Here is a 14,084-nt window from a genome sequence, read left to right on the forward strand (position 1 = left end):
TAAATGCAACATTACCAATGGCTGGAAGAGTATGCGAAGACATGCCCACTGTCCATTTCAAGAGCTCCCACGATGGCCACACCGGCTTCCCGTGGTCTCCAAGAAGGTCTGTGAAGTTCGGAATTTTCTGCCAATGACATGCATTCAGAAGTAAGCGGGAGAAAGAACCCTGAAACACTTCCTCCTCCCAGTAAGATGGTTTGGTAGAGACAGATTGCAGCCTCTCTCAGTTTACTGAGCACAGTGACGAGTTTCCCATGGGGAAGGATGAGCTGTGGAGGTAGACAACCTAAGCCTTTGGGTTGCAAATTGTGCTGCAGGTAACCGTGGGATTCCTTTGAATTTTACCACGGCTGCTTTCCTTGGAGATAATTCTCTGTGCAGGTCTCATCCATAGTAGCAAAACAGCATCCCAAAGCAAGTTTCCTCTGCAGTTTCCATGCTTCAGTCCCTTGTGGCTGGAATTACTTACCCAGCCACCAGAAAACTTCTCTTAGTTTCCATCCCCCCCGACATAAAAACAAGTATAACCTGCAACCAGAACCTTTTCCATTATAACTCTGCAACCAGAAAGACTAGAGACATTTCCCCCCAAAAAACAAGCTGGGAACAACTACATGGTTGCAGTAGGTCATTGTAACATTATTACTAGAGATATAGTTATAAATCTCTGGAAAACCACTGAAAAAAGAGTGGGGGTAACACAGCTACCACAGGGACAGATAATGGTACCAATAGGCATGGCCCTTTCCTGTTAACGTGACATGCAAAGACATTTTGGCCATGCTTTTTCCAAAAAGACTGCATCAAACCAAGTGTGGAAAAGACTGCAGCAAGGAAGTAAAAAATGTTGAAACGGGTCAAACGGAGGGCAACGTCGATGATATCGAACACAGCACTGCAGTAAGAAAGCCAGAGCAGAGGAAAACGTCTACGTGGAAACAGCCCAGATTTTAACATAAATATAAGAAATTGCCTTACGCCGAGTTTCAGGCAGAGAAAGCCCTTTCCTACGCTTGACCACTGCTCTGTGTGCACCAGCTGCACCCTAGTAAGCTGATCTGGGGAACGGTCTCTGGAACCGTGAATAAACCACTAACTCAAGCATTTGCTGTCACCAACAGGGCCAGGGACTTTCCACTGCAAGAGGCGTGCACGATATTCACCTGTTCGTTGCTGGACTTGCCAGACATCATGACTGACCAGATCTGGAGGGCATACTTCATCTTGCTGATAGCCACATGTTGCACTTCAACTCCCAGATTAGCCTCCAGGTTTTCTACCACCTAGAAAGAAGGAGGGGGTGAAGAAATGTAAAATCACTTACATGCCCTTCTATAGCAACCGTGATCAAGGCGGGAGAAGGGAGGCTGTAGGCCGAAGGCCTTCTAAGCAGGTAACACTCTTTACTGGAACAAGATTTTCATTATTCCAGGCAGATAACAAGCAAAAAATGTTGTCTTTCCTAGAACTGAACAAAGCCTAATTTCAGAAATGAAAATGATCAGGGGTCAACACAAATAAGACAAACCCTGAATGGACAGCAGCCCAAGAATGCTCAATTCACACACCGCAGCTAAAACAGGACACTAAATAAAGCTCACAGGTAGGCAAGGGCAGTTGCTGACCAACACTCCCATCTAGTCCAGCCTGCTGCTTCGAGACAGCCTCCCAGCGGTGGTTTCCAAAGGTTTATTTGCCTCTGAAACCTTCATGGTCTCTCTGCCATCATGGGTAAGAGCTATCACATAAATCTGCCTTAGAATGAATCAGATCCTTGGGCCTTCTGGGTCTGTATTGTCTATTCCAGGGCTGGGCAAACTGTGGCCCTTCAGATCTTCATGGACTACAATACCCATGAGCCCCTGCCAGCGACAGATGTTCCCATGGTCATCTGGAGGGCCACAGTTTGCCTACCCCTGGTCTATTCAGACTGGCTGCAGCTCTCCAGGGTCTTAGGTGCTTGGCCCGGTACTTTTTTTTAACTTATTTATTAATGATCTAGATGAGGGGGTGGAAGGGCTACTCATTCACGTCTTTCATGTCACCTACTGCCTGATCTCCAGAAGTACAGGCAGGATTTCGAAGAGGCAGAGGAACTAGAGATCAAATTGCCAACATACGCTGGATCATGGAGAAAGCTAGGGAGTACCAGAAGAACGTCTACTTCTGCTTCATTGACTATGCTAAAGCCTTTGATTGTGTGGAGCACAACAAATTGTGGCAAGTTCTTAAAGAGATGGGAGTACCAGAGCATCTTATTTGTCTCTTGAGAAATTTATATGCAGGTCAAGAAGCAACAGTAAGAACTGAACATGGAATCACTGACTGGTTCAAAATTGAGAAAGGAGTTCGGCAAGGCTGTATACTGTCGCCTTGCCTATTTAACTTGTATGCAGAGCACATCATGAGAAATGCGGGATTAGAGGAGTCACAAATTGGGATCAAGATTGCAGGGAGAAATATCAACAACCTCAGATATGCAGATGATACCACTCTAATGGCAGAAAGTGAAGAGGAACTAAAGAGCCTGTTGATGCGGGTGAAGGAGGAGAGTGCAAAAGTTGGCTTGAAACTCAACATCAAGAAAACAAAGATCATGGCATCCGGCCCTCTCAATTCCTGGCAAATAGAAGGGGAAGAAATGGAGATGGTGACAGATTTTATTTTCCTGGGCTCCAAGATCACTGCAGATGGGGACTGCAGCAAAGAAATTAAAAGACGCTTGCTCCTGGGGAGGAAAGCTATGGCAAATCTAGACAGCATCCTAAAAAGCAGAGACATCACCCTGCCAACAAAAGTGCGTTTAGTCAAGGCTATGGTCTTCCCAGTTGCAATGTATGGCTGCGAAAGTTGGACCATAAGGAAGGCCGAGCGTCAAAGAATTGAGGCTTTTGAACTCTGGTGCTGGAGAAGACTCTTGCGAGTCCCTTGGACTGCAAGGCGAACAAACCGGTCAGTCCTAGAGGAGATCAGCCCTGACTGCTCTTTAGAAGGCCAGATCCTTAAGATGAAACTCAAATATTTCGGCCACCTCATGAGAAGGAAGGACTCCCTGGAGAAGAGCCTAATGCTGGGAGCGATCGAGGGCAAAAGAAGAAGGGGACGACAGAGAATGAGGTGGATGGATGGAGTCACTGAAGCAGTAGGTGCAAACTTAAATGGACTCCGGGGAATGGTAGAGGACAGGAAGGCCTGGAGGATCATTGTCCATAGGGTCGCGATGGGTCGGACACGACTTCGCACATAACAACAACTGCCTGATCCTTTTAACTGGAGATGTGGGAGATTGAACTGGGGATCCTGTGCATGCCAAGGAGATGCTCTACCACTGAGCCATGTCCTTCCCAATCAAGGGACCGGTCCTCCGTGGATATCTCTAACCCAGGGGTAGTCAACCAGTGGTCCTCCAGATGTCCATGGACTACAATTCCCACGAGCTCCTGCCAGCAAATGCTGGCAGGGGCTCATGGGAATTGTAGTCCATGGACATCTGGAGGACCACAGGTTGACTACCCCTGCTCTAACCCCCTTCCAAACCCACCACCACATTCCACAGCAGTGATTCCCTCAAGTCGATCTCCCTTGCAGCAATGACTGGCTTCCTTTTGTCTGTCCCACAGTTCAGAAGATGGAACGGCACAACGCCTCCCTTAAGCTTGCCCTATTCTGTTTCCTTTTATAAGAAGGCACAGGGCACAGCGGATGCTCAGTCTGTTCAATGAGCATCTCCTGTGACCTCTTGAGCTTCTGGCCGGCACAATATCCAAACACAAGGTTATGTGAGGCAAACAGAGAACAAATTCACCGAGGCTGAGCTGCCATTTGTTTAACCTTCAGCCTCAGCACCCTGTTAGAACGACTGGGCTCCAGTGTTTGGGTAACCCTGTAGGGCCTCCCTCTTACCTTCCGCTGAGCTTGAAGGATTTCTTTGTCCACTGGGGAGACAAAAAGGGAACCCCCATCATGCTCCATAAAGTAGAATTTTACTTTCTCCAGGGATACCTTTTCATCCAACTTCAATCTGGACAGGAACAAGAAGAAAGCCACAGGTTAGCAGGGCAGAGTCCTCTGAATTAAGTCCCCTTATAGGTCATCAGCTCATAGTTCTACAGGGAGATGCAGCCAATGGACATCTAGTTATTATCGCCTGCTTTTGGTGTAAACGAGAAGTGTGTCTTCACCTTGTGGCTTCCTATGACAAGGTGGCAAAAATAAGTCAAAAATATCAAAGCTGGGCCAAAATACAGGTGATATTACAGGAAATATTAAACTGCAAGTTCCGGAGAACGTGCAGAACCCTTGTCCATCATCTTCGGGACCTCTTTAAGGACTGGGGATGTCCCGGAGGACTGGAAGAGAGCAAACGTTATTCCGATCTTCAAAAAAGGGAGGAAGGATGACCCGGGAAACTACAGACCAGTGAGTCTCACTTCTGTTGTGGGTAAGATAATGGAGCAGATATTAAAGGGAGCGATCTGCAAACATCTGGAGGACAATTTGGTGATCCAAGGAAGTCAGTATGGATTTGTCTCCAACAGGTCCTGCCAGACCAACCTAGTTTCCTTTTTTGACCAAGTAACAGGTTTGCTGGATCGTGGAAATTCGGTTGAAGTCATTTACTTGGATTTTAGTAAAGCTTTTGACAAGGTTCCCCATGATGTTCTGATGGATAAGTTGAAGGACTGCAATCTGGATTTTCAGATAGTTAGGTGGATAGGGAATTGGTTAGAGAACCGCACTCAAAGAGTTGTTGTCAATGGTGTTTCATCAGACTGGAGGGAGGTGAGTAGCAGGGTACCTCAGGGCTCGGGGCTCGGTTCGGTACTTTTTAACATATTTATTAATGATCTAGATGAGGGGGTGGAGGGACTACTCATCAAGTTTGCAGATGACACCAAATTGGGAGGACTGGCAAATACTCCAGAAGATAGAGACAGAGTTCAGCGAGATCTGAACACAATGGAAAAATGGGCAAATGAGAACAAATGATCTGGGGCCAAGGGACCAAGCCCTACGAAGATAGGTTGAGGGACTTGGGAATGTTCAGCCTGGAGAAAAGGAGGTTGAGAGGGGACATGATAGCCCTGGGCCACTGGGCCATCAGTAAGCATTGAGTTATTGTTCTCCCCAATGTTCTATTGTTCATAATGTTATAGTTATTAATATGTTATTATATACTAAGTTATTTGTACAATTATCTCTGTTTGATGCAAACCGCCCTGAGCCTTTGGGGAGGGCGGTATATAAATGTAATAAATAAATAAATAATAAAAGGATGTTGAGAGGAGACATGATAGCCCTCTTTAAGTATCTGAAAGGTTGTCATTTGGAGGAGGAAAGGATGCTGTTCCCATTGGCTGCAGAGGAAAGGACACACAGTAATGGGTTTAAACTTCAAGTACAATAATATAGGCTAGATATCAGGAAAAAAAATTTCACAGTCAGAGTAGTTCAGCAGTGGAATAGGCTGCCTAAGGAGGTGGTGAGCTCCCCCTCACTGGCAGTCTTCAAGCAAAGGTTGAATACATACTTTTCTTGGATGCTTCAGGATGCTTTGGGCTGATCCTGCATTGAGCAGGGGGTTGGACTAGATCAGTGGTCCCCCTTTTTATCACCGGGGACCACTCAATGCCTTTTACTGAGGCCCGGTGAGGGGGGGGTAGTTTACTCCTCTACTCTCAACCACTGCCCTAACGCTCCCTGATCGCTATGGTAATGTTTAAACATCCCTTCAAAATAAGATACAGACACGCCACAACAATGAGCATAAAGAACATTTTATTTTCATGGAGATTTTAGCTCATGACAATGACAAATCAATGGGAACCCTGAGCTTGTTTCTCTGCAACGAGATAGTCCCATCTGGGAGTGATGGGAGACAATGACACCCGAAGTGTGTTGTAAAGGGCCGGGGGGGATGAAGTAAAGGGCCAGGGGGGGGGGAGAAGGCGTCCTTCGGGGCCTACCTCCAATTAGTCGAAGGACCACATGGGGTCCGCGGCCCAGAGGCTGGGGATCGCTAGACTAGATGGCCTGTATGGCCCCTTCCAACTCTATGATTCTGTGATTCTGTCGATTCCCACTCAAACCAGCTTGCATGTTGTAAAGTGTGTATCCAAATGTTTTACCGAACAAAGCTAGGACTTTTTTCTTCTACAACGGCTGCGAGGTTGGTTTGGGTGAAGAATTGGAAAGCAATTCCACCTATCTTCTAGTATGATTAACAAAAGGGCGGTGGAAGAATATGATGAACAATGGAGCTACTATCTTAAGAAAGGAAGTGAAGTGCATCAACTATTTTATATGGAACAGCATAGATAGATAGAGGAGGACTTTCTATTATATTATTCTGTATCGTACAAGGATATTCTTTGTATTACTAACTTAGTTGTTAGCTGGTTTGTTTCTTTGTTAAATAAATAATGCATAAATAAAAATATCAATGCTAGGTGCCAAAACAAACATTGTACATCCCATCCCAGAGGTCATATTGGGGCTACTCTGGGCAGGGAAAAGGGATGAGAACCACCTACTTAGCAACGGCTGGTCCAGCCATGATCCTCAACGTGGGCTCCAAGTCTTCTGCATAACGGCACATGGGGCCTGTGCACAGTAAATATACCCGTTTGCCCTCCGCACCGGGGAACTGGCCATCGTTAGGCACAATACCTAGAGAGAGAGAGGCACAGAGATGATTTTGCTGCAACAAAGCACAGCCACTTTGAATGCAACAAAGTTTGAGTCTAGGGCAGGAGTAGCCAAACTGTGGCTCTCTGGATGTTTGTGGACTACAATTCCCATGATCCCCTGCCAATTGCCCATGGCAGCAGGGGATCGTGGGTATTGTAGTCCATGAACATCTGGAGAGCCACAGTTTGGCCACCCCTGGTCTAGGGGCACCTTTAAGACCAGCAAAGTTTAATTCTGGGTATACCCTTTCATGTGCATGCAAACCTCTTCAGAAGCGTCGTTATTAAAAGTGCCATTAGACTGAAATTTTGTTCTCATTTCAGACCGACCTGGCTACCTACCTGAATCTACCCTTTGAACCCTGTTTGACTGGCATTCTCTGGCAAGGAGTCAGAGTGTCGTTCTTGAGAGAAGGAGAATGTTGCTATTAAAAACTTCCGTAATGTATTTCAGGACTTTTTTTGGGATACAGCTGCAAGCTGCAACGTGTGTTCAGCGGGATACAGCTAGCAAAAGATTTACTTTACTAAGATTTACTTAGTGGAGAGGGCAGGTCCAATCACGAAAACTTCTGGGCTCCTCTGAAATGGAAGACTGAATATCAGATAACCCCCAAGACTAGTGTCTTGAGGTATCAGTAAATCCCGAGATGCGGTGTGGCATAGGGATTACAGCGCTGGAATCAGAACCAGGAGTTCTGCATTAACATCCCTGTTCAGCCAGTCACCCTTAAGACCTTGTGAAAAGAGAAGCAAGTGTAACCTCACAATTCTGCCCCAGCTTCCTTGCTGACAGGGTATAAAAAGGGTCTGCTACAGAAACTTTTTTAAAAAGCAAGAAAAAGTCAAGCACTTGAATGAAAGAAAATGGGTCCCACTTCTTATTTATTTATTATTTTATTATTAAATTTTTATATCGCTGATTCCCAGACCAGCCGGCTCGTGGCTGTTCACAAGAGAAAAAGCATAAAAACTTCGTACGGCAAGATGACCACGTTGCCGATATTACAATACAATGCAATAACACCCTTAAAAAGACAAAGATGGCAGGCATAACAATTTCTAATAGTCCCATTTCCTCATTCACCTATTCCCGGCAGTATCAACAGATGTAAGCTAGGGCGATGGATGGCCCCAGGGGGATCCAGATACCATAAGGGCGGGGGAGGATCCAATCTTATAGCCCAATGTGCAGCCCGGCCTCAACCAAACACCTGGTGGAAGAGCTCCGTCTTACAGGCCCTGTGGAACCCAGAGAGCTCTGACAGGGCCCTCAGCTCTTCTGGGAGCTCATTCCCCCAGGTAAGGGCCAGGACTGAAAAAGCCCTGGCCCTGGTCGAGGCCAGGTGTGCTTCCCGGGGACCCAGGATCCTCAACAAATTTGTACCTACCGAGCATAATGCCTTGGGGGGGCGGGGGTGCAGAGGAAATAAGCTTAAGAAGAGAGCATAAGGAAGACTCTCCCTTAAAACAGAAGGGCCCACTGGGTACCTGGGGTGGGCTTGTGTCCAAAGACGCCATTGAAGAAGGCGGGCATCCGGATGCTGCCTCCAATATCCGAGCCGAGACCGATCACAGAGCCAGCAGCTCCCAAGAGGCAGCCCTCTCCCCCTGCAAGAAGAAGAGCTGGTTTATTATATCCTGCTTTTCACTACCTGAAAGCGTCCAAGATCGGCTTACAAACACCTTCTTCTCCCCACAACAGACACCCTGTGAGGTACGTGGCACTGAGAGAGCTCTGACAGAACTGGAAATGGCCCAAAGTCACCCAGCGGGCTGCATGGAGAAGAGCAGGGAGTCAAACCTGGCTCATCAGGTTAGAAGCTGCCGCTCTTAACCACTACGCCACAGTGGCCCTGCAATATGCATGGGATCTGCTCCACAGGGTCTCTCATATCCACCAGCACCATCTTCAGGAATGACGTCATCCACCCCCTTTATTTATTTAATTTATTTATTATATTTATATACCGCCCTCCCCGAAGGCTCAGGGCGGTTTACATAAAACATATAAACAATACATGAAACAATCCATAGCATATAAATAACTGTAACAATAGTATTAATAACTGATCATTATAACAGTGCAGTGAGCCTCTTGTGGCGCAGAGTGGTAAGGCAGCCAACATGCTGTCTGAAGCTCTGCCCATGAGGCTGGGAGTTCAATCCCAGCAGCCGGCTCAAGGTTGACTCAGCCTTCCATCCTTCCGAGGTCGGTAAAATGAGTACCCAACTGCTTGCTGGGGGGTAAACGGTAATGACTGGGGAAGATACTGGCAAACCACCCCGTATTGAGTCTGCCATGAAAACGCTAGAGGGCGTCACCCCAAGGGTCAGACATGACTCGGTGCTTGCACAGGGGGTACCTTTACCTTTTTACCTTTTATAACAGTGCAACAGTGCAAACAGGTCCAGAGTGCATTGATGGAGTTCTGGAAGGGAGGGGGGGAGCAGGGGTCCTTCAGATGTTGTTGGTTATGCCTGGTCTCAACCGAATGCCTGGCAGAAGAGCTCCTTTTTGCAGGCCCCCGTGGAACTGTTTTAGCTCCCTCAGGGCCCTGATCTCCTCTGAGAACTTGTTCCACCAGGTGGGGGCCAGGACAGAGAAGGCTCTGGCCCTGGTTGAGGCCAGGTGGGCAACATTAGGGCCAGGGACCATAAGCCAGTTGGTGGTGGCGGATCTCACGCTGTTTCTAAGGGTCTACAGACCTAGGAATAAAACTAGGGAGGAGGGGGTGGGAGAAGAAAGGATGTTCCATTCTGTGAAATCCATGGATGTTGGAACACATACCAATTCTTTTTTACTTCAACATGTATCTTCTTGCACTTAATTGCACTGGATCCCACCGCTATCCTACCACCCCCCTGGCTAAACTCTGAGGCCTTCCTCCAGCCTAAGGAGATAAGGGGCTCTTTCTCCAACCTGCGTTGAAGAAGAGTTGGATCCACAGGACAGAACTCCATTTGCCATAAGGTTGTTCACTCCCCAAATCATTTACGGACAAATTAAGTAGCATCTAATCATAACCCAATACTCATCTTTGTGAGAACCCAAGGCCTGTTCTGCTTGGTTGTTGACCTTCTCAAAGAATTCCCAAAGGTCCACAGACATGACTCCCTTTTGCAGAACCCACAGTGATCTTCCCTCTTTGTTCTCTTTGGCTTTGTTCCTCTATGGCAGGGGTGGCCAAACAGTGGCTCTCCAGATGTCCATGGACTACAATTCCCACGAGCCCCTGCTAGCATGGTCCATCTGGTCCCCTACCCCATATGACCTTGATCCAAAGGGGCTATTAGATCTTCCACCAGCACAATAATGATTAAAAACCCAGGGCTTGAACTGGGAGTTGTAACTTCTGTTCCATGTGCATAATCACTAAACCAGATTAATCTTCCATTACCAGGCATGTAAAGGGTGGAGTGGGGGAGCATCCATTGTTTGATCATATGGAAATTTTAACTCTTCCCTCTCTTCTGTTCATAATATTAACAAAGGTTCACTTCTATACTATTTTTAAGTACATTCTGTTATTAAGCAGGGTATGGATGAGAAGGGTCCCGAGACCAAGAATGAAACTAAGGGGAGGAGAACATGGAAAAATTAGAAATTAATGAGAAAAATACTAAAAAGAGGAAGATAAATAGAGGAGAAAGGTTGTATTATCTTGCTGTAACACCCTATAACCCTGTAACACTTCGCAAGATCTGACTTGAGTTGGGTGACCAACACGTATGAAGAAAGGTTGGGGGAGCTCGGTCTGTTTAGCCTGGAGAGGAGACAACTGAGAAGGGATCTGATAACCATCTTCAAGTATTTAAAAGGCTGCCATATAGAGGATGGCGCACAGTTGTTCTCTCTTGCCCCGGAGGGACGGACCAGAACCAATGGGGTGAAATTAATGCAAAAGAAATTCCATCTAAACATCAGGAAGAAGTTCCTGACAGTGAGAGCGGTTTCTCAGTGGAACAGGCTTCCTCGGGAGGTGGTGGGTTCTCCATCTTTGGAAATTTTTAAACAGAGACTGGAGAGCCATCTGACGGAGAGGCCGATTCTGTGAAGGCTCAAAGGGGTGGCAGGTTACAATGGATGAGCGATAGGGTTGTGAGTGTCCTGCATAGTGTAGGGGGTTGGACTAAATGACCCAGGAAGTCCCTTCCAACTCTATGATTCTATGGGTGCAAGGAAAGGAAGAGAGAAAGGCTAGACTATTACAGAAAATGACCTTGATCAGCAGGCTGCAAGCCGGTAGGTAGTGTAGCAGCCACCAGCTGGGGATGTCTGCCTCGCTCCACTGCTGGACTAGTTGAGTGGTTAGTATGATCTGTTGGACAAGTTTGATCCAACTGTGGAGAAAGGGACCACCTAGCTCATTCATTCAGTGACTCAAGGGCATTCTTCTGAAGAGGCCCACCACACTCACCTGAACTGCCTCCCACTATGCATTCCAAGTCATACGGGTTCTTCGATCGGCCGTAGATGCGGTTGCTCGACTCGTACCACATGCACAGCTCGCTGCAGTTGGTCACACCCAGCGGGATGGCACCAGCTTGCTTTAACCTTGACACAACCGGGGCGTCCGTTGTAGAGATGATGCTACGGCGGTTAACCAAGCCAGAGGTGTTGGGCAGCCCTAGGATAACAAGGGAAGCAACAAGGAAAATGAGACTGCGCCGTCAAGGTTACAAGCTGGCCAAGGCCCTTTGGATACAGAAGTCTCCGAGCCCAACAACCGAGGAAGCAGCTGCCTCCCAAAAGAAAAAAAAGAGTTGGTTCTTATATGCTGCTTGTCAATCTTGTGACTATTCCTCAGTGGAACAGGCTTCCTCAGGAGGTGGTGGGTTCTCCATCTTTGGAGACTTTTAAACAGAGGCTGGAGAGCCATCTGACAGAGAGGCTGATTCTGTGAAGGCTCAAGGGGGTGACAGGTGACAGTGGATGAGCGAGAGGGTTGTGAGTGTCCTGCATAGTGCAGGGGGTTGGACTAGATGACCCATAAGTCCCTTCCAACTCTATGATTCTATGATTCCCCGTCCATGTAGTGCCAAATGTATTGGGGGAAAGGTGGACTTTGCAAGGCAACAAGATTGTGTAACACAAGGCTGGTTTTCTAGTGGTGTCCTGCTTCCTCTCCACCCTCCCCCCCCCAAAAAAACCTCCCAATCTACAGTATGGTAGTATAGAAATTGTTTGGGGGAAATAATGGCAGGAGACGTTCTTAGCCACTCCCCCCACCCCCACCTTTTAGTCATAGAGTCATAGAGTCATAGAATCATAGAACCATAGAGTCGGAAGGGGCCATACAGGCCATCTAGTCCAACCCCCTGCTCAACGCAGGATCAGCCCTAAGCATCCTAAAGCATCCAAGAAAAGTGTGTCTCCAACCTTTGCTTGAAGACTGCCAATGAGGGGGAGCTCACCACCTCCTTAGGCAGCCTATGCACTGCTGAACTACTGAACTGCAGTCTCTCGGCTGCAGTGAGGAATTGAGGCAAGAGAGCTATTACCATTCAGAAATTTGTGCTCCATCTACCAGGTGAGGATCCTTTACTCCCCTATCACGGGTGCTGTGAATATAGAGATCTTTACACGGGCAATAGAGAGTCCATATGAGAGACAGATGTGAGTGCCTGCATTTCTCCCTTGTGCCACAAGAGGGGGCCTTTAACTGTTATTAAGATTTTTTTTACTCTGGATAGCTTACCTGTGCCTAAAAACTTCTTTCATGTGCATGCCCACAGACAGTCCCCAAAACCTTAAGTCTGATCCAGAATTCGCCTGGTAACCAGTGCAGCTGTTGGAAAATGGGCCGAAAATGGGACCTCCCAGGTGTTGCCGGGAGGATCCTGGTGGCTGCATTCTGGACCAGCTGCAGTTTCTGTATCAAGGTAAGGGCAGACCTGCGTAGAGCAAGTTGCAGAAGTCCAGCGTGGATCACTGTGGCTAGGTGTTCAGGTAATGCCAAGTAGGGCGCTAGTTGTTTGGCTTGGCGAAGGTGACAGAATGCCAGCCATGCTACTTTCATGACCTGAACCTCACAGGCTCTCAAATGAATTCTATATGTTTTCGAAAACTCATCATGAGTCTTCCTCCAAATTCGCTCTAGTCATCTCAGTTCCCTTTTCTTCTGTGTTTGTAGGTCAGTAGGTTTCTGGCATAAAGTGGTGCCAAGCAACCATTAATTATTTTTACAGTAGAGTTCCAGGAAATGCATTTCTATATTGTACTGTAACATTGTTATCTGGTTACAACTATTAGTTATTATTATAAGGCTATTCACATGTTTTTATAGACAGTTTTATGTATTGTTATGTAAACCGCCCTGAGCCTCCGGGGAGGGTGGTAAATAAGTAAATAAGTAAATAAGTAAATAAGTAAATAAGTAAATAAGTAAATAAGTAAATAAGTAAATAAGTAAATAAGTGATTCACTGTCAGACTGATGGGGTGAAAGTCATTGAACGCTGGTGGAGCATGTTTTTTGACCATGTATCCAGATAATTAAAATGTCCTCAATGCAATGTAAGTATAAGAGGTATGTGAGTGGGTAGGAATTTAGGAAGCATTCTGCAACGCAGCTGATAAAAGAGATATCGGTTACTTATCTCAGTATGCGGGCAGATGTCATTCTGTTCTCGCATCTGATCGGAAACTCTTTGATTACGCTGCATTCTAATCTGTTGCTATTCACAGGTCTTACCAAATGCCATGTACCCAGATAATAAAAATGTCCTCAATGCATTGTTAGGTATCAGAGACATGTGAGTGGGTAGGAGTTTAGGAAGTGTCCCATATTGCATTCCACAATACAGTTGGTTACAGAGATGTCAGTTAATTATCTCAGTACGCAGACTAATGTTATTCTGTTCTCACATCTGTTTGGAAACTCTTTTATTACGCTGCATTCTAATCTGCTGCTATTCACAGGTGCCTTGATCCAATCTTAGCTGCCCTTATTGTCTTGACCTGGACAGCCCAGACTAGCCCAATCCCATCAGATCTAAGAAGCTTAACATGTCCAACCCTGGCTAGTATTTGGATGGGAGACCTTGAAGGAGTTGGGTGGCAGCTCCTCCAAGGAATGCTAGGGGGTCATAACAAAGGAGCAGGCAATGGCAAGCCACCTCCAGCCAGATCAAGCCAAATCAATCTGAGCTTTTCTGATCCAGCCCATTTAAACTAATTGTGATGTAGCTCGGAAAAGACCGAAAAGAACCTGAATCAGCATTTTCAGGGTTTTTTTGGGTTTACCTGAGCCACATCGCACATCCCTACACTTGACTCTAACTGGTTCTTCCTGGCAACATCCTTCCCACTATCTACCTATATGCAATGGTTGGTGACTTCTGTTTCAATGGATCTGAAGTAGTGTGCAAGTACATAACAGCTTTGAAT

The 14,084-nt window shown here is 46.6% G+C and overlaps 1 protein-coding gene across 1 annotated transcript in view; it reads right to left on the reverse strand.

Moving 5' to 3' along the window:
* Nucleotides 1–14,084, reverse strand: part of FAAH2 (fatty acid amide hydrolase 2) — a 36,453-nt gene that overhangs the window by 5,251 nt on the left and 17,118 nt on the right. Inside the window, exons 4-9 of the mRNA XM_077308036.1 lie at nucleotides 11,114–11,323; nucleotides 8,184–8,303; nucleotides 6,537–6,672; nucleotides 3,907–4,024; nucleotides 1,167–1,286; nucleotides 16–127 (exon numbers count right to left, since the gene is read on the reverse strand). Of these exons, the coding sequence (XP_077164151.1) occupies nucleotides 16–127; nucleotides 1,167–1,286; nucleotides 3,907–4,024; nucleotides 6,537–6,672; nucleotides 8,184–8,303; nucleotides 11,114–11,323 (816 nt within the window). The remainder of the gene's footprint in view (nucleotides 1–15; nucleotides 128–1,166; nucleotides 1,287–3,906; nucleotides 4,025–6,536; nucleotides 6,673–8,183; nucleotides 8,304–11,113; nucleotides 11,324–14,084) is intronic.

The sequence above is a fragment of the Paroedura picta genome, chromosome 13 (assembly GCF_049243985.1).
Source record: "Paroedura picta isolate Pp20150507F chromosome 13, Ppicta_v3.0, whole genome shotgun sequence".
Classification (NCBI taxonomy): Eukaryota; Metazoa; Chordata; class Lepidosauria; order Squamata; family Gekkonidae; genus Paroedura; species Paroedura picta.